General features: G+C 34.1%; 1 protein-coding gene across 1 annotated transcript in view; it reads left to right on the forward strand.

Annotated features, from left to right (window-relative positions):
• The window catches only part of MAP4K5 (mitogen-activated protein kinase kinase kinase kinase 5), a 92,099-nt gene that overhangs the window by 47,105 nt on the left and 25,059 nt on the right, over nucleotides 1-19,935 (forward strand). The window contains exons 10-21 of the mRNA XM_084886839.1: nucleotides 2,433-2,564; nucleotides 4,987-5,049; nucleotides 7,424-7,505; nucleotides 8,307-8,423; nucleotides 9,333-9,411; nucleotides 11,518-11,576; nucleotides 12,704-12,771; nucleotides 14,164-14,206; nucleotides 14,836-14,989; nucleotides 16,309-16,406; nucleotides 16,578-16,619; nucleotides 17,419-17,503. Coding sequence (XP_084742965.1) covers nucleotides 2,433-2,564; nucleotides 4,987-5,049; nucleotides 7,424-7,505; nucleotides 8,307-8,423; nucleotides 9,333-9,411; nucleotides 11,518-11,576; nucleotides 12,704-12,771; nucleotides 14,164-14,206; nucleotides 14,836-14,989; nucleotides 16,309-16,406; nucleotides 16,578-16,619; nucleotides 17,419-17,503 — 1,022 coding nt within the window. The remainder of the gene's footprint in view (nucleotides 1-2,432; nucleotides 2,565-4,986; nucleotides 5,050-7,423; nucleotides 7,506-8,306; nucleotides 8,424-9,332; nucleotides 9,412-11,517; nucleotides 11,577-12,703; nucleotides 12,772-14,163; nucleotides 14,207-14,835; nucleotides 14,990-16,308; nucleotides 16,407-16,577; nucleotides 16,620-17,418; nucleotides 17,504-19,935) is intronic.

The raw sequence follows: 19,935 nt of genomic DNA on the forward strand, positions 1-19,935 counted from the left end.
TAAAGTTAAAAGAAAACAGGTGAATTAGGTTACCTATTAAATTTCATTCTTTATATGCCTATTTCCCTCTTTAATCTCTTTTCTGTGACTGTCCTTCCCAATCAACTCTGTTCTTTAGTCAAAATTACCATTTTTTTGTACCGTGACTATTCCAAATATTGGTTATTACCTTCCTGTTCTGTCTGAAGAGTGGCATACTCTCTGCCTTATCTCACCCATGGCTGACTGGTCACATCTCTGTTTTCCACTGAAACAGGAAGTGCAACAGTCCTGGTCAGCTTGGTGCTGCAGTTAGCCACTAACACCTGATTCCAGTAGGCAGAGGAGATGGAACCCACATGCTTTCTCTGGGTTCTAGCTCAGTTCCTTTCCTCTATGAAATTTGCCTTTGGTCACCTTTGCTCCATGGTGGTCATTTTCTTCTCTTAGATTCTATACCCATTATTATGTGTTTAGCACTTGCAAAGAGCATGTACATGTTGGCATTTTTAGTATATGCATTTTATATCCTTCTTAAATATATATTTTATTGACTTTTCACAGAGAGGAAGGGAGAGGGATAGAAAACATCGGTGAGAGAGAGACATCGATCAGTTGCCTCCTGCACACCTCCCACTGGAGATGTGCCCGTAACCAAGGTACATGCCTCTGACTGGAATCGAACCTGGGACCTTTCAGTTCGCAGGCCAACGCTCCATTCACTGAGCCAAACCAGTTTCAGCTATTTTATATCCTTAACCACATTTTAACTGAAAGACATTTGTTGTATAACCTTTTGTAACCTAAGTGCATATAAAAGCAACTTCTACCTTTTGGGTATTCAATATAAATATAAATTAATTTTAAGATACTAAACATTAAAAAATAAAAGAATATTTCCCCTGAGCAATATCATCTATGCTTTATAACTTCAGATACCATCATTATACATCACAGATAGCCAAGTAGATAACTCCAACTCCACTACTCAGTTGACCTTCAGTCTTGTATATATTCAAAACAACTGTTTGATAATAGCTATACTTGTATATATATAAACATTTAATACATCATTCTCTATAGTTAACCCCTTTTATTCTGTCCCCTCTGCCACTGCCTTCAAAAAATCCTGTTTTTCCCTTGTGCTTTTAAAATAACCCAATTCATGTGCATAGTGCTGGTTTCACCTCCTCTCACACTGTCCTTCATGTTGCCATGAGTTTTAAATCAAGCTTACCCCCATAATTAACCTTTTATTTTCACAGTAAAGTCTGAATTTCTTATATAATCAGTAATCCATTCATGGTCCACCTAGCACTATCTCTGATGTTCATTTTTCAAATACTTTATTGTCCCTCTCAAACTGTCTATAATGAATGACCTTTCAGTAAAATAAATTAAAAATGACAAACTGAAAAATGATTATGTATTTGATGAGAGTAAATGCTTACTCTCAGTTTCTGTACTTATCACAGACTCATAGCAAACCATTTATGCCCCATATCATACATTGAGTAGCACTGTCCTATCACTTCTCCAGATATCTCATGCTCTCTTCTTGTCTCCCTTCATTTACGCTTGTTTCATCTGATTAAAATGTCCCAACTTCCTACTGCTCTTAGCTTCCTAATAATTCATTCTTTAAGTCTCACCTTTGGGAACTTTTCTCTGACTTACACAGGGATGTAAGTGTTCTTTTTCTTTTCCTATATTACATAACAAGATTTATAAAACAGAAACTAAAATAAGACAACACAAGTTTTCCTCAGAGCACTAGATTTCAGAGGAGAGGATTCAAGGTTTTTAAATAATGAATTTTAAAAATGTGTGTGTCTTTTTATGTATAAGGTCTTTATAAGTCTTTTAAAATAAAGTTTCTTTTTTTTTTTAAATATATATATTTTATTGATTTTTTACAGAGAGGAAGGGAGAGAGATAGAGAGCTAGAAACGTCGATGAGAGAGAAACATCGACCAGCTGCCTCCTGCACACCCCCCACCTGGGATGTGCCCGCAACCAACGTACATGCCCCTGACCAGAATCGAACCTGGGACCTTTCAGTCCACAGACCGATGCTCTACCACTGAGCCAAACCGGTTTCGGCTAAAGTTTCTTTTTTTAATTATTGATTTTTTTACAGAGAGGAAGGGAGAGAGATAGAGAGCTAGAAACGTCGATGAGAGAGAAACACCGACCAGCTGCCTCTTGCACACCCCCTACCAGGGATGTGCCCGCAACCAACATACATGCCCCTGACCGGAATCGAACCTGGGACCTTTCAGTCCGCAGACCGACGCTCTACCACTGAGCCAAACCGGTTTCGGCTAAAATAAAGTTTCTTCTTAGCAAATGTCTCTCAGCTCCTTTTCCTCCAGGAAGTCTAGTAAATATGACAAAAGTAGCAGATTTCATATCTTTTTTTTTTTAATGATATATTCACTGATTCCTTCTAGGATGGCCCCAGAAGTCGCAGCGGTAGAAAAGAATGGTGGCTACAACCAGCTCTGTGATATCTGGGCAGTAGGAATAACAGCAATTGAACTTGGAGAACTTCAACCACCTATGTTTGATCTTCATCCAATGAGGTGTTCTCACTATTTAAAATTATGCAGTTATTAATAGGTCTTCTGGGAAGTGAGATACTGATAAATTATATATTCCAAGCTAATTTTCAAGTATATTAAAATGGTAGAGGTGTTATAAGGGACTTAAGGATAATCTCATCTAAACCCTGCTCGCTTGTATTGCTATTCCTAAAACAACAAGGAGCAAACAGTATATACTGTCTGAAATCTTTTTTAAGTCATTACATTCATTTTTCTGTCAGTTGAACTTGTTTCTTTTTTTGTCTTAAGTAGATTCATAAACATGATAGACTGCATATGAGATTTTTTTGTTGTTCATTTCAGCATGTTTTTGTTGTTGTTTTTTTACTTTTCCTAGAGGTAAAGAGGCGTGCTTAGTATAATTGTCATTTGCATTTAGGTTAAATTGTCTCAGAAAAAAAATTTGAGGGCCTTTGAAAGTTTTTAATATTTTGAATGAAAAGATAAATTGGACTAAAATTTAAACACGTAAAGTAAATAGTATATAAAGTTATTGTAAAAAGAAAATCAAAAGAATGTGTAATTTGTTTTCTTCACATGATAAACAGAATAATGTATATTACATAAGGAACTCGTACAAATATTTTATAGGCAAAATATAAATTGTTTATGAGCAAGTACTAAAGAAACATGGAGAACTATTTGACTTCACAAGCAACTAAAGTTATACAAGTTAAGAGATATCTACATTTAGGTGAAATGTCAAAAAATTCAGACTTTTAAAAAAGTAATTTAGACATTATTTGTTATGGGCCACCCAAATGTTTCAGTAATTTCACTAAGAAAATTATACTTGGGAAATTATTCAGGAAAAAGAACAACCTAAGGATTATCCATTTCTGGGTAATGGGGGAGAGGGGAATCTAAATATCCAGTAATTGGTGAGTTGTTAAGCAAATTATTTAGTAGTTAAGGGCAGCTATTACATAAAACAAAGCAACATGGGAAAATGATTATTAGGAAAAAAAAGAAAAAAAAAAAAAAAAAAAGCAGAACATAATATTACCTAATACAGTGATGTAGTAATTGGTTATTATAAAGATAAAGACTAAAAAGAAGAACAGAAAATTTCAAATAATATCTTAGGGTTGTAGGAGTATAGACCGTTATTTATTTCTTTTTCAGTTTTCCTTTATATTTGAACAAGAGGCCTGGTGCATGAAAACTTGTGCATTCACTGGCAGGGGGCTCCCTCCCTCAGCCGGCCTGCCCCCCTCTCACACTCCAGGAGTCCTCAGGGGAGGCAACCGGCCAATCAGGGGAAAGTGCTGCCCCCATCACCCCACCGCTGCTGCCGCTGCCAGCCACGGCTGCCTGCCCTTGGCCCTCACAGCCGTCACAGCTTTGTCCAGAAGGATGTTCGGCTGTCCAGTCTAATTAGCATATTATGCTTTTATTATTATAGAACAGTGGTCGGCAAACTGCAGCTCGCAAGCCACATGCAGCTCACGAGCCACGGTTTGCCACTCTGTTGACTAACGAGTTTGCTGACCACTAATCTAGACTCTCAATTCCAGTAATTACAGGCTGTTGTTGTTCCTTGTGATTAAGCTCCATCCCAGTGGTCGGCAAAATCATTAGTTTATTGATTATTTTAGAGTTCATATATTACTATTCTGTTAACTAATTGAATTTTACTTAAGAGATGGAACTAACATTGCGAGCCGCAGTTTGCCGACCACTGTTTCGCTTTTAAAATGAGAAAATATCTTTAATATTAAAAAAAAAAAAAAAAAAAAAAAAGGCTAAAGAGTTTGCTTAGAAGCCTGGAAGGGGTTTTATAGGAATTAGGGAAATAGAGCATTTTAGAACTTTCTTCTTAAATCCTTTATTCTTCAACCCTTTTAGTCCATAGAAAACATAGAAAATGGGTCACAGGTAGACTCGCTGATAAAGAAAGTTCTCTTGTAGGTTGACTTCTGTATCATTCATAATGAGAGGGTGTGGAAAATTATTGGCCTAAAAGGGAAACAGACTGTGAAGTCAACATGATTTGCCTATAGATCCAAAATAATTATATAGGCAAATCTTCAGTTAGACTTAAAACCTAATGTTAGGTGTGTGTGATAGAATGATATACAATTTATATAGATTTTTACCTAAGATAAAATATCAGTTATTTATCTGCCAGTATGATCAGAAACTCTTCTCTAACATTTGGTAGCTTTGCTATGTGAATAAGAATTTGTTTGAAATTTAAAGATCCTTTCTCTAGCCAGGGGAAATTTTCCATAGTTTTCCAAAATATAAAAAAAGTTAATTTCCATATTTTATACTAGTTTCATCAGTGTCTACCTATGTAGTAATCTTGTATAAATTTATTAAAGAATATTAATCTGATTATTAGATGTAGTAATTAAAGTATTTTGGTATTGCTCTTTAACTGAAGTTTTTATTTCAGGGCCCTCTTCCTAATGTCCAAAAGTAATTTTCAGCCCCCAAAACTAAAGGACAAAACAAAATGGTAAGTTAAATAATATAGAGATTTATAGAGTTTTACATTTGAAAGGGTTACAGGTTTAGTTCTTGATTTTATGGATAATGAAACTGAAGCCCAGAGGCATTAAACAACAGTTACCTAAAGTTACACATCTACTTTATTTACAGAGCTGTGGTAAGGCTCTAGGTTTTTCTGGTCAGTGTTCCTTTATAATGTGTTGCTCTCTTAAAAAATTCTGACCATGTTCTTATGTTTTGGCATTTTTGGGAAAGGGATGTGGTGAGGAAAAGATTTGAAATAAATACATTGACTTTGAAAAGTCTTATTTTTACTCTGTACTTTCATTAATTACTTGGTGACTTTTGTGGAAGAGATATGAAAAGTTTTCCCAGATATCATGACCCTTAAATTAATCTTTAATTACTTTTATCTATCTTCCTTCCCTAATATTCTAAAAGGTTATTACTGCCCTGGCCTGTGTCCCAGTGGTTAGAGTGTTGGCCTGAGAACCAAAGAGTCTTGGATTTGATTTCTGGTCAAGGGCACATACTTGGTTGCAAATTTGATCCCCAGCGTGTGGGAGGCAACCATTCAATGTCTCTCTCTTGCATAGGTATATTTCTCTCTCTCTCTCTTCCCTCCTTCCTCCCCTTCCCTCCAAAAAGAAAAGGTTATTACATATTTTCATTCTAATACCTTCTTTTTTATGCAAAGTAAAGCAGTTTGAATATTCTTATATTTCATAAGGACATCTTCAATTGGATGATAAAAATTGAAAATTGTTTACCTAATAATGTCTTTCCATACATTTAATTTTTAAAAAGTATGCAAATAAGTTTCCAAGTTCTTAAATTCAGTTATTTTTTCATCTAGATTTACATGGGTCTCTTTTATGGTCCATGGGCCCCCCTCAAATTCTGTATGTTCATATCTTATTTCAGATTCTGAGAGTCTCCAAAAAGGTTTATATTCTGCTAGCTGTATTCTTTTGTATTGACACAGGTTTCTTCCTATTCCTTATCACCTCAAGTTCCTAAGCAATTGAAACTGGAAGGGTTTATGGCAGGAGGCACTGAATATTCATTCAGGAATGAATAACTATTAGCTATAACCACTGAATTCACAGAATCCAGAGGAGTCATTACCATTGGATACCTTTGCCAGTCTCAGATACTATGTAACTCCATGTTATCTTTTCCACAAATCACCAAATGTAATGCAGTAATTTGATTTTTCTGAAGAGAAATGCTGTGTGTTTGCTGGTAATAAGTAAGGTTATTCGCTTTGGTTCTTGCCCAACCCCTCTTCCAATAGAATTTTGGCTATGATGCAAATATTCATCTTTGCTATTAATAATCCAAGCATGATTCATTTAATTTATGTCATTTTCCCTGCTTCATCAACTCAGGTGGCAGGAACTCTTCTGCTTGCTAAAATCACTCCTTCTTTGCCCTTGTTTCTAAGAAATTCAATGACCTTTTAGCCGGGACCGGTTTGGCTCAGTGGATAGAGCGTCGGCCTGCGGACTGAAAGGTCCCGGGTTCGATTCCGGGCAAGGGCATGTACCTTGGTTGCGGGCACATCCCCAGTAGGGGGTGTGCAAGAGGCAGCTGATCGATGATTCTCTCTATCGATGTTTCTAACTCTCTATCCCTCTCTCTTCCTCTCTGTGAAAAATCAATAAAATATATTAAAAAAAGAAAAGAAATTCAATGACCTAAAGGCTTTAAATAATCTTTTACATTACCCACCCTATCTCCTCACCATTCAACTCTTTTGATGTAGCAGAACATTTACATACTATATAAATTAGGCAATAAGAAAAGGTCATTTTGATTTTTAAGTTTAATAGATTATGAATCTTGTAAGTGATACAGCTATGCATTTCACTATTTTTTAGAGCTCATATATTACTATTCTGTTAACTAATTGAATTTTACTTAAGATATGGAACTAACACACATTTTCTTCTTTTTTATATACATTGTTTTTGTTTTTTTAGAGGGGGGGGGAAATGGAGAGAGAAGGAGAGAGAAAGAGGGGAGAAAAAGGGGGGGGGGGGACATCCATGTGAAAGGGAAACATCAATCGGCTGCCTCCTGCACGCCCCCTACTGGGGATTGAGCCCCTTGGGCATGTATGTGCCCTGACCGGGAACCTAACTGGCAACTTTCTGGTGCGTGGGACAGTGCTCAGCCAACTAAGTGACACTGGCCAGAACATCAAGGAATATCTATGCTTTGGGTTTACTTTTTTTAGCTTATATAGAGTTAAGAGACCTAAGGGGGGAAAATCATGTGTTTCAGACTTTTTAACTACTTGTAAGTTAACTTTATTTAGTAACACCAAAAAACTACCATTAATGAAATATTTTGTACATGTTTCCTTTTATTTTAAGGTCATCAACATTCCATAATTTTGTCAAAATAGCACTAACCAAAAACCCAAAAAAAAGACCAACTGCTGAAAGACTTCTGACTGTAAGTCATTGAAATTATAGGGGAATCTTCTATAGTCATGTCTCAATTAGGTATATCACTAGAACAAAAGTATTTAGGGTTTTTAGTATAAAAATGTTAGTGATCTCTTACAGCAGGGGTTAGCAAACTTTCTGTAAAGAGTCAGTAAATATTATAGGCTTTGTGGGCTGTATAGCCTCTGCCACAACTCTTCAGTTTTACTCTTGTAACACAGAAGCAGCCATAGATAGCACATACAAATGGGTGTGGCTTTAACACCCAATAAAACTTTATTTACAAAGAGGCAGTGCACCATATTTTGCCCATGAGCTGTATGTAGTTTGCCAACCACTGCCATTGAGAAAACTATTAAAAATATTGCTGTAATATTAAAATTGCTTTTCTTTGATTCTTCTGTTAATTTATAGAATGCTCTGTGTGTATATGTGTTTGTTAAATATTTTGATAGTACAAAAAAATCAATGAGTATAGCAGTCTAAGAAAACTATTAAATATCATCATTTCACTGTATGTCTTTGTACATTAACGTAATTTTATCAGCATAATGACATGAGTAATGAATGTCATTGGTATAGCCAGTTTTACCTTTACTGCCTTACATGTTAATGTCATAAACTTATTCCACAAAGATTATTTAGCTTTATAATATATAATTATGGATTCCATGATTAATAATTTATTTGTACTAGTAGGCTCCCACATACTTATCTCTAATATATACTGAATGGAAAAATACAAATAACATTTCTGTAAGCCATAGATGTAAAAGCATACTCATGAAATTGTTTTGTTTTCACTTAGCATACATTTGTAGGACAGCCAGGTCTCTCTAGGGCCCTAGCAGTTGAACTTTTGGACAAAGTGAACAATCCAGACAACCATTCACATTACACTGAAGGAGATGATGATGACTTTGAGGTAAGGAGTATTTGCAGTCTAATATCCTCCTATATAATAAAAGACTAGGTGGCGTCACTCACTCCCACAATGCCCTCACGTGACATCCTCACAAGATGACTGGCCTCACATCACCACAAGATGGCTGCCACAAGATGGCCAGCAGAGGAGGGAAATTTGTTCCACTTATTTATGCATTCATTGGTTGCTTATATGAGCCCCGACCGGGAATCAAACCTGCAACCTTGGCATATCAGGATGATGCTTGAACCAACTGAGCTACCTGTCCAGGGCTAAGTGAATAAACTTTTAAAGTACTTTGGTGTTCATTATATTTTTTTAATTTTTGTCCTATAATTTATTAGTAGGTAGTGATGTTTGTTGATAAGTGAACATTTAATTTAAAAAGAGAAACTTTGAACTTTATCATTGAAATCTCTTTTTAAAATGTGAAGGCATTAAGAACTACAAATTGGTCATCACAAAATAGTCTTGGAGATGTAAAGTACAGCATAGGGATTCTACACTAATAAAAGAGAAACATGCAAATTGACCATCCCTCTGCTATGCCCACCAGCCAATCAGGAGTGAGTATACAAATTAACCCAACAAAGATGGCATATAAGACTGAAGACAGCATAGAAGGAAGCCAGGCACTGCAGAAGGGAGCAAAGTGGTGGCGAAGGGAGGGAGCGAAGCCCACAGGAAAGCCCTAATTCTTGTAGGAATCTTCCTGCAACGGGCCTCTAGTATAGTCAATAATATTGTAAAAAGTATGGTTCCAGGTGGGTACTTGAAATATCAGGTGGATACTTTGTAAATTATATGATTGTCTAACCACTACACTGTACATCTGAAACTAATAAAAAATAATATTGAATATAAACTAATTGAAAAGTAAAATTTTTAACTGTATGTTTATATCCACAGCCCCATGCAATCATTCGTCATACCATTAGATCTACAAACAGGAATGCCAGAGCTGAACGGACAGCTTCAGAAATAAATTGTATGTGTTTGGTATATGTTTTCAATTGGTGGTTTGAAGGGTTGAGCTGGGTGTTCTTGTGGTTTTTTGGAATAATAAAGTCTCAAACCAGTTGAGGCTACACAATTTCACATATCAGAATACCTCTAAAATAGAGGTTGCTTTTCTGGTTTATAATGGGTTGCAATAAAATAGTTTTTCATTTTCTAATTACAAAAGTAATATATGTCCATTGCAGAAAATTTGCAAGAGGAAAAACTAGAAAATCAACATTGCCTACAATCACATCATTCATGTCAACTCACAGATAATATTTTGCTGAATTTTCTTTATGCGTTTTTAGGTGGCTGAATTTATAATATACATAAAATTTTACTTAAGTATTTTCTTCATATTAGTCTAGCCTTTATAAACCTGTTCATTGAGTTATCAACTTTATAGTTGAACAGTTTCTTATTGTTGGATATTTGGGTTGGTTTTAGTTTTTCTAGGCAGTTTAACATTAACACTAACGTGAGTCTTTTCTAAAATGCATGTTTAAAAAGGGAAATTGCCCTAGCCAGTTTTGCTTGGTGGTTAGAGAGTCAGCCTGCAGACTGAAGGGTCTCAGGTTCAATTCCAGTCAAGGGCAAATAACTCGGTTCCAGGCTCAATCCCCAGCCTGAGTTGAGGAGTGTGCTGGAGGCAACCAGTCAATGTGTCTCTTGATGTTTCACTCTCACATCGATGTTTCTCTCTCTGTCTCTCCCTCTCCCTTCCATTCTCACTAAAAAATCATGGAAAAATACCCTCAGGTGAGGATTAAATAAACAAATAAAAGGAAATTGATTTTTATTTAATAAATCATTGACAGATAAAAGTTTTGTATCAACAATATTTGTCATTTTAGCCATAGTAATTTGGAAAATAGAGTTGCAAAGAAGTTTTAAGTATGGGTATATTGATTTAAATGCATACTTGTTTCAAAAAGATTTAAAGTAGTTTATAGTACAATAAGATATAAATAAAATTATAAACCATAATGGAGAAAGATAACGTATTAAGTATTTAGGTTAATTAGAATTATTGCAAATGAGCATTTCAGATCAGTTTTCTTAAACCCAAATATTTCTAGCTTTCTGGGTACAGCTTCAGAAATATAGGTCATTGGAGAGTTAGAAATATACTTCCATATCAGTTGTTTTAGTCCTGTCTATTTATAGTTAAACCAGTAATTCAAGATTTTATCTCTTTGTTAGTCCCAGATTTCTAATGTTGTTATGCTACCTTCTTACGTAATTCTAAATTAAATCTCTAGGCTTCAGATACCAGACAGAAAAGTAGCAAGGTTGATGTACCATTATAAAGCTTTCTCTAATTCCTTGGCTGGAATTGAACTTGGGATCCTTCAGTCCCCAGGCAACACTCTTATCCGTTGAGCCAAACCAGCTAGGGCAATTGCAGCTGTATAGTATTCGATTAATGTAGTCTTAATTTATACTTCTTTTCTTGTATAACTGGGGTTTTGTGTTATGTGAAACAAGGCCTTCTTGATATTAACTTGACAAAGTATCATTTGTGGGTTGTTGGGTTTTTTTTAAAATATCTTTATTGATTTCAGAGAGGAAGAAAGGAGAGAGAGATAGAAACATCAATAATGAGATATTGATTGGCTGCCTCCACGTCCCCTTGACTGTAATCAAACCTGAGACTCTAAAGTCCGCAGGCTCTATCTACTGAGCTAAACCAGGCAGAGCTTGTGGGGTTGTTTTTTTTTAGAGAATTTTAAGTAATTTGGGGGTCAGTGGTTCACCTCTACCATAAAGTTATAGCTTAAATTTGTCTCAGAGTCTACAGCCTAGAGAACATCCTTAAAATGTTTTTAAATCTTTTAAAATCCTTTGTCATCTACTCTTAGTTTTTAAAAATCTCTTATACTCATAAAGTTCTATTAATTTTTGGACTCAGACCAAGAATTAATAGAGTAGTTAGGATGATTCCACATTGTTACTTTCTTTTGGTAAGCATAAAGTAAGGAGTACTCTTATGGTTAAAAAAAGAGAGAGATTTTGTCTTTTCTTCTTTCCTCTCTTCTCTCTTACTTTCCGGTAAAACAGATTTTGTAAATATCTATTTTATATTTTGCAGTTGACAAGTTACAGTTTGAACCTCCTTTGAGAAAAGAAACAGAGGCACGGGATGAAATGGTAGGAATTATGACTTTAAAGTATTTTACACACTAAAATGAGAAAACTTGTAGTTAGGCGTACTTTGGCCATGGAACAAAGTAATGTTCTCTTAAGCATTAATTTTGATAGTGTACTTTACACATTAAAATTCAAAAAAGCCTACATTTAGGTGTATTTTTTTCCTAAGGTGAAATGTGTAATATAACATTTTAACCATTTATTTGGACCCTTCTGAGTCTTTTGAAGAACTTGCATGAAGTTATTAAGTACTGTATATGGATTTTGATGCTCAGCTTTAAGCTCTCAGAATTTTTTTTCTTATTGATGCTTTTTGATTTGTCATATATTATTGCATTGGCTTACTATTTTTAATAGTTTTCTGTTAATATAGGTTGTTTTTAAACTATTGCTCTTATTTTGCAATTGCTTTTTAGTTAACTCCTTCCTTATCTGAAAGGAAAGTAGATAGAACAAGATATTATTCATCAGCCTCGTTATTATCTTAACCTACTTTATATTAATAAAATAATAGTTTCTAGAATAGTTGTCTTCTGTTCATGGACCTCTTCATCTTACTTAACCTTTAGAAGTGGTGTTCTTACTATATACAGTATGGGGCAAAAGTAGATTTACAGTTGTGAGTACACAAAACAGAATTTATTCTTAATTACTGTATTATTTAATTACTGTATTATTTTCCATATGAACAATTAAACCTACTTTTGCCCCACCCTGTACATTGCTGTATAATAAACTCTCAATGTCTGTACTAGTAGGAAAAAATAATAGCACAATAAATTAATGATGGTATGATGTTTAGTTCTCAGTGCTAATGGAGTAGTGATGCAAATTATTCAAAGTTAGATTTTTCTGTTTTACTTCTGACCAAATGAGCTTATTGGTAGAAAACTTGTTATACTTGAAGCTATATATATTATGTTTATGGACTTTCTAAGTTTTAGCCAACTGATGAGTCATTGACCTAAATACATCAAATCAAATGACAGTTAATCTAGCTGGAGATTAAAAAATTGATTGAAAGCCAAGATGATCAGCAATCATGAACTAAATGATTTTTTGAATCAAATAAAATGATTAGTATCTGTTTTAAGGTAACATTTTAAACTCAATTTTTACTTCCACAGGGAGTATCATCAGACCCAAACTTTGTACTACAGTGGAATCCTTTTTTTGATGGTGCAAATACTGGAAAGTAAGTTGTTCACTAATATAAAACTTTATTTTATTTGATTTATCCTAATAAGCTTTCATTTTCATTTTTGAAAAAGTTGTACGAGGCTTCGTCTCATTGTAAAATTTCTGACTTGTTTTTATTACCAAAATGCATTATGTGTAGATTCTTAAGATTTTTGATTTTTGTACTTTAAATTAGAATATAGTATATGTAATGTTAATATATTGAAAGATGAACCACAAGACATCCTGGGAGAAAAAAAATACTATAGTTGAAGTCAAAAAGTCCCAGTTTCATCTCTGCAATATAGTTACTTCATATTCTAGACCTGTCTTCCCGCGGTAATTGACAGGGATAGCCTAGGTGAGTTGTTTCAAACCCGTTTATGCATTGCAGTATCTAGAGAGCTTTTTGAAAGGCAGATCCCTGGGCTCCCAAATTAGACCTATAATCTAGGGTTGGTAAACTGGTTTATAATCCACATTTGACTCACTGCCTATTTTTTGTACAGCCCACAAACTAGAATGGCATTTACATATTTTAATGATTGAAAAAAATAAAACAGTGATATTTTGTTATATTCTAAAATTATGTGAAGTTTCAGTGTCCATAGATGAATGTTTATTGGAACATCACCATGCTCATTTGTTTGTTTATTATCTATGGCTGCTTTCATGATACAACAAAAGAGTTAAGTAGTTGTGACCACTGTATAGTTTGGAAAGCCTACAGCATTTACTGTCTGCCCTTTACAGAAAAAGTTTGCCAACCCTGCCTATTGAACAGTCTTTGGGACTGGAATTTAAGAATCCTGAAAGCTTTCCAGTTGATTGTAGTGATTGTAGATAAGTGTATGGGACCAGTAGGCTAGATCAGTGATTCTCAATCTTTGATGTGCCTGGATGCTCACTGTAGATCTTGTTAAAATGCAGATTCTGATTCAGTGGCCTAGGAAGTGCATTTATAAAAGTTTCTAGGTGATGCTAATGTTGCTGATCTGTTTACCCCAATTAGAGCAGCAAAGGACTTGCTATGGCCATTTGAAACTGTGATTCACTGTGGGTTTCAACTCTAAGATTCTGGCTGTGGGTTTTCCTACTATGTTTAATTTAGTTTTTATTATGTATTAAATGTTGCTAACCATAACTCTAAAGTATAAAAGCCTTTTATTCGGTGTATAAAAATCTCTGTGTTGTTGTCTTTTTGTTTGTTTGTTTGTTGTTGTTGTTATACTAATACAGTTTCACAGAATGAGATCTTAAGTTTTCTTGTAGATTTTTAAAATACTATGTACCATGATCTAATTGTATTTTCTGTTCCCTAAATATAAATGGATTTAAATCATATTTAATAGTGTATCTGTTATGATAATTTATCATCATCTAAATTGCATTTTTCTTTTTATATTAGATCAACCTCAAAACGGGCAGTACCACCTCCCCTTCCTCCTAAGGTGAGCTGTTGATAGATTTTAAATAATAATCTGTTTAAATAAGAAAGTAATTAAAATTTAAAAATAATGTTATTGAATTTGTTCAAAAATTTTTAAGATATATTTTAGATGCAGTTTTGTTTGAGAGGTGGTATGGAGATGTAAAGTATATGTTAAAGAAGATTTCATAAGAAATATAAAATTTTAATAGCTATTAGAAAAAGGCAAAAGTAGATTATTACTCACTTGAAAAAAATACTTGGCTGCATGGAGAGGAATCATTACATTCCTGCTTTATTACTACAATTTGACATTTCAGTAAAGTCATACTTCATTAAATCATTTTCTTGCTTGTTTCTAGATATTAAATATTTTATGCCTTATTTATATACCTTTATTAGTTATAAAAATTTTATCAACTTTAAGCTATGGTTGATTAAAAATCACATGGCAAATTTATGGCTATGTTGAGACAGTAACTCAACTCTTGCTTACTTTGCTTATATTTAGTTCAGTGAATTGAACTCTATAGAAGAAAGAAAAATAGGCATGTCCTCCTCCCCCTAAAGTCTTTGATACATAATGATAATGAAGTGTTACTGTTTTATATTCAAATTTATTAAAGTACTTTTGTATCTTACTGTCACTAGCCAAGAATAAACAGTTACCACGAAGACAACCTTCTAGATGAAGAAAAATCATCAACTATAAAACGTTGCCCTGACTCAGAGAACAGAGCTCCCCAAGTTCTCAGAAGACAGAGTAGCCCAAGTTGTGTTCCGGTAGCTGAGACTTCCTCTATTGGTATGGCTAACAGTATTGGCAGCCCTGGAGTACATACAGCTAGATATTAAGATCTGGGCAAATAAATGAAAGTGACAATTGAAAAGAAAGCCATTTTGAGCATGTTTTAAAGAATGTCTTTTTTTCTTTAGTCAATTTTATTAGTCTTTAAATCTTTGTGAAATTTTTTAAAAATTCCACATGGGATTTTAATATTTACATAGATTCAGTAAAACTCAACTCTAATTTGATTCATCACTAAATATTGGAGGATCTAGAAAGATGATTGGATGTTCTACTATCCAGCAGTTCAGGATCTATAGTAGAAGTTATACCTTTGAAGTTATGTACACATAACATTAGGCAAGACAGTTTGTGTAAGTGTCTTCTATAGTAATTAACTATATGTAATAGAGAATGAGACATATCTAAGAGAGATGAGGATAAGGGAGAGGAAGTGGGCCCTTGCAAAGTATTTAAGGGCTTGGTGAGCCTTCAGTAGGTGGAGCCAGTGCTGGCAGGCATTCTTGGAGAGCAAGAAAGAATAAACAAATGTACTGAAGCATGAAAATTTTAATATATTGGAAATACAGTCTAATATGGTAGAAATGTGAACTTCTAAAGGATATGTACTGAGAGATTGGACCAAAAAGATAGAATGAAGTTCAATTATGAAAGGCCTTGAATATCAGCATCAATAGATCAGATTTTGTTTTTCTCGCATATGAAAAGACATTTGTTGTTTTAATGCATTTAGATCACTGCTAAAGATGCTATGCTACCTGTATAGAATCCAGAGAAAGGAACAAAAGATACCTTAACCTGTCTGGCAGAGAATATTTCCCAATAAAGGACTATCCAATATTATGCTAAGTGAAATAAATCAGAAAAAGACAAATACCATATAATTTCACTTATATGTGTAATCTAAAAAACAAAAAAACAAATGAACAAACAAAATAAAAACAGGTTCATAGATATAGAGAGCAGATTGACATTGCCAGAGGTGAGGAGTGATTTGGAAGGCTAGATGAAAAAGGCGAAGGGATGAAGAGTACAAATGGTTGGTTATAAAATAGTCACAGGCATATAAAATACAGCAAAGAGAATATTGTCAGTAATACTCTAATAACTAAATATGGTGCCAAGTGGGTACTTGTGATATGGGGGAGTGGGACGTTCACTTTGTGAAGTATGTACTTGTTCAACCACTATGTTGTACACCTGAATGTAAGCTGTAAAACTGAAAAAAAAAACATAGTGGGGGGAAGGGAAAGTTGTTTTTTAAGGAAAGTACTTATTTGCATGGTTCTTCAACTTTTAACCATGATTCTTTTTAGGAAATGGTGATGGTATTTCAAAACTGATCAGCGAAAATACAGAAGGATCAGCACAAGCACCACAGCTCCCACGAAAAAAGGACAAGCGAGAGTTCCCTGTAGGTTTAACAGGCACTTGGTTATTAGTTGTAACTAATGCTGTATTTATCATATAAGGGGCATAGTCTATTAAATTGAAGAATTTAAATAACTAAATTTCAAAATTTATAAAGTTTTTTTAAGGCTTAAGAGGTCTTACAGTATTAATTTTTTTTTTTTTTTAACCCCAGAAACCGGTCATCAATGGCCTCCCACCCACTCCAAAAGTGCTGGTAAGGAATACTTTTATATGAATTACTTTCCAGTTTTTATCTCCTTAGAGGCAGCAACAAATTGTTTATTGAGCAATTGAATGGAAAGGTTTATAAAATACAAAGACATTAAATGTATTTGGGTATACCATATACCCTAATTTGAGTGAGTTGGATAGAATTTGGAGTTTTACTTTTTATAAATATGGGCAGTTGGGTTCTCAGATTAGCCTACAAAGGCCAATTTAATTTTAATGTGATGATATTAATAGTACTGTGTCCTCTTCCTTATATGGGTTAAATATTTTTCTACAAATGAAACCATTTTCACATTGAACTATGCATAATGAAAAAAAAAAACAGACTCTTTTGTTAATGCTTGTTCTTGGGTCTTTCAGTAGAATCTACCGTATGAATAGGATGCTTTATAAATTGTAATTTTTATTTAGTAAAAGTCTAACCTATAGTATAAATATTAGTCTATTAAAGAGTTATAGCACAATGATTACTCAGTAAAATCATCCATTGTTTCATATTATTGTTAGTCCTAGAAATAAGCAGTTACTTAAAATTAACATGAGTAGATGTTTTAATAAATTTGATATTTTTGCCCTAAAATATGGGTTACACAGGAAAGATTATGAGACCCTATTGGTAGAAGAGGTTAAATAACATAGAAATATGAATCTTGTTTTGTAATGAAGCTATAAGTATATGTAAATAAGAGTCAGTTTAACATTTCATAATAATCTTAGCCATTTTCTAATAATATACAAAATTATTTATCAAGTAAGTCAACATTTTTTTCTTTATAAATAAGATGGGAGCATGTTTTTCCAAAGTTTTTGATGGCTGCCCTTTGAAAATTAATTGTGCAACATCCTGGATACATCCTGATACAAAAGGTAAAATTTCTGAACTTTTATATACATCTCCAATAAAATACTTGTATGGGAAGGGATTTTTATGATCCTTAGAAGCGGCAACAGATTGTTTATTGCGCCATTGAATGGAAAGGTTTATAAAATACAAAGACATTAAATGTACTTGGTTATACCATATACTCTAATTTGAGTGAGTTGGTAGCCCTAGAGTACATACAGCTGGATATTATGAAATGAGGTTGTTACTTTAAAATATGACTGAGAGCCTAGGTGGTTTCCCTCAGGGGATAGAGCAGCGGACTAGAAGGGTCCCCAGTTCGATTTTGGTCAAGGACCTGAACCTTGGTTGCAGGCTCTATCCTGCCCTGGTTGGGATGTGTATGGGGGAGGCAACCAATCGATGTGTCTGTATCTCACATCGATGTTTCTCTCTTCCCCTCCATTCCACTCTCTCTAAAGATCAATGGGAAAATATCCTCATGTAAGGATTAAAAACAACAAAAAATATGACTTAGATATTAAATAGTGTAGGTACCTACAACACTTAAGCAGGTTAATAGAGTTTTTATTTAAAATATTAGCATGTAGCCAAAACCGGTTTGGCTCAATGGATAGAGCGTCAGCTTGGGGACTGAAGGGTCCCGGGTTCGATTCTGGAAAAGGGCATGTACCTTGGTTGCGGGCATATCCCCAGTAGGGGGTGTGCAAGAGACAGCTAATCAATGATTCTCTCTCATTGATGTTCCTAACTCTGTATCTCTCTCCCTTCCTCTCTGTACAAAATCAATAAAATATATTTTTTTTAAAAAAGACAATAAAATATTAGCATGTAGGAGTATACATACAGGAATGACCCAGCCAGTATCGCTCAATGGTTGTTCATAGACCTATGAACCAGGAGTCATGGTTTGATTCCCAATCAGGGCGCATGCCTGAGTTGTGGGCTCAATCCCCATTTTGGGGTGTGCAGGAGGCAGCCAATCAATGATTTCTTTCATCATTAATGTTTCTATCTCTCTCTCTCTCCCTATCCCTATCCTATATATTATAGTATATAGGAAATGTTCCTGATTAAAGGAGACCAAAGAGACATCACAACTGATTACAGTTGTACTTTGGGATTTTCTTTTATGTAAAAAGACTGCTTGGACAGTTGATAATCTCAATATTATTTCACTGTGAATGTCCTGATTTTGATCATTGTACTGTGATTATATAAGAAGTAGTTCTTTTTCTTTAAGAAATGTACACCAAAATACTTAGGAGCAAAGGGGCATTAGGCTTGTAACTTATCTGAAGGGGAAAAAAAGTTCAGCAAAAAATGTGTTTATGGAAAGAGAAAGAAGGATAAAGCCAAAGTAGTAAATGTTAACAGATGTGTGTGATCTTGTGTGAAGGACATTTAGGAATTCTTTGTACTGCAAGTGTGAAATAATGGCAAATAATTTTTATTTTTAAAAATTTAGACTACATTTTTAAAGTGAGCAAGCATAATACATAGAGGCAAAAATTTGGAATCAAACAGATCTGGGTTTGAATTCCCTCTTTGTCATTACTGTGTGACTTGGGAAAGATACTTTGGTTCTCAGTATGATCATTTATAACAGAAAACTGTTATATAACTCACCTTGTTGCAAGGAAGCAGAGCCTGCCTGGGTGTCTGGTAATTAGCAGACAGAAATTAGGTAGTAGAGGGTGTTCAGGAAATGTCTGTTTTTATTTCAACACAGTAATAAGACAGGTCATATCAAATTATCTGCTTTAAATGTCATTTCAAGCTATAACAAGAAAATATTTTTAACAGTAAGGAAATTTATTTTTTTGTGTATGTGTTTGTAAATTTACATTTTGTTATAATTTCAAACTTATGAAAAATTAGAAAAATAGTGCAAGAAACTCAGAATTATTGATTGTATCTATTTTGCCCCGTTTGTGGTACTATACTCTATATGTGCATTTTTTTCTGAATCACTTGAGAATGAGTTGAAAACATCACGCTCTCTTCTCCTGAAATTTCTCCTATCATCTCTTACATAACCACAATACAATTATAAAGATCAGGATATTTATCAGTGATATAATACTATTTTTTAATCCACAATGCATATTTAAATTTTATTAATTACCCCAATAATATCTTTTATCGTTTTCGACCTTTCTCCTACCCCCATGCCCCAGTTTAAAATTCAAGGTCACATGTGATAGTTAACTACCATGTCTCTTTAGTCTACATTAGTCTTGAACAGTTTATCAACCTTTCTATCTCTCTCTTGCTCTTGACATTTTTTGAGGCTACTTAGTTTGTAGAATGTCCCTTAATTTGGGTGAGTCTTCATGCTTAGATCAGGTTATGCATTTTGGCAGGAATGTCACAGAAGTGTTATTGTGCTCATCTCAGTGCATCATATCAGCATATCCAAATACTAGTGACATTAACATTAACCAGTTGTTTT

This window comes from Pipistrellus hanaki, assembly GCF_964339955.1.
Source record: "Pipistrellus hanaki genome assembly, chromosome: 1".
NCBI lineage: Eukaryota > Metazoa > Chordata > Mammalia > Chiroptera > Vespertilionidae > Pipistrellus > Pipistrellus hanaki.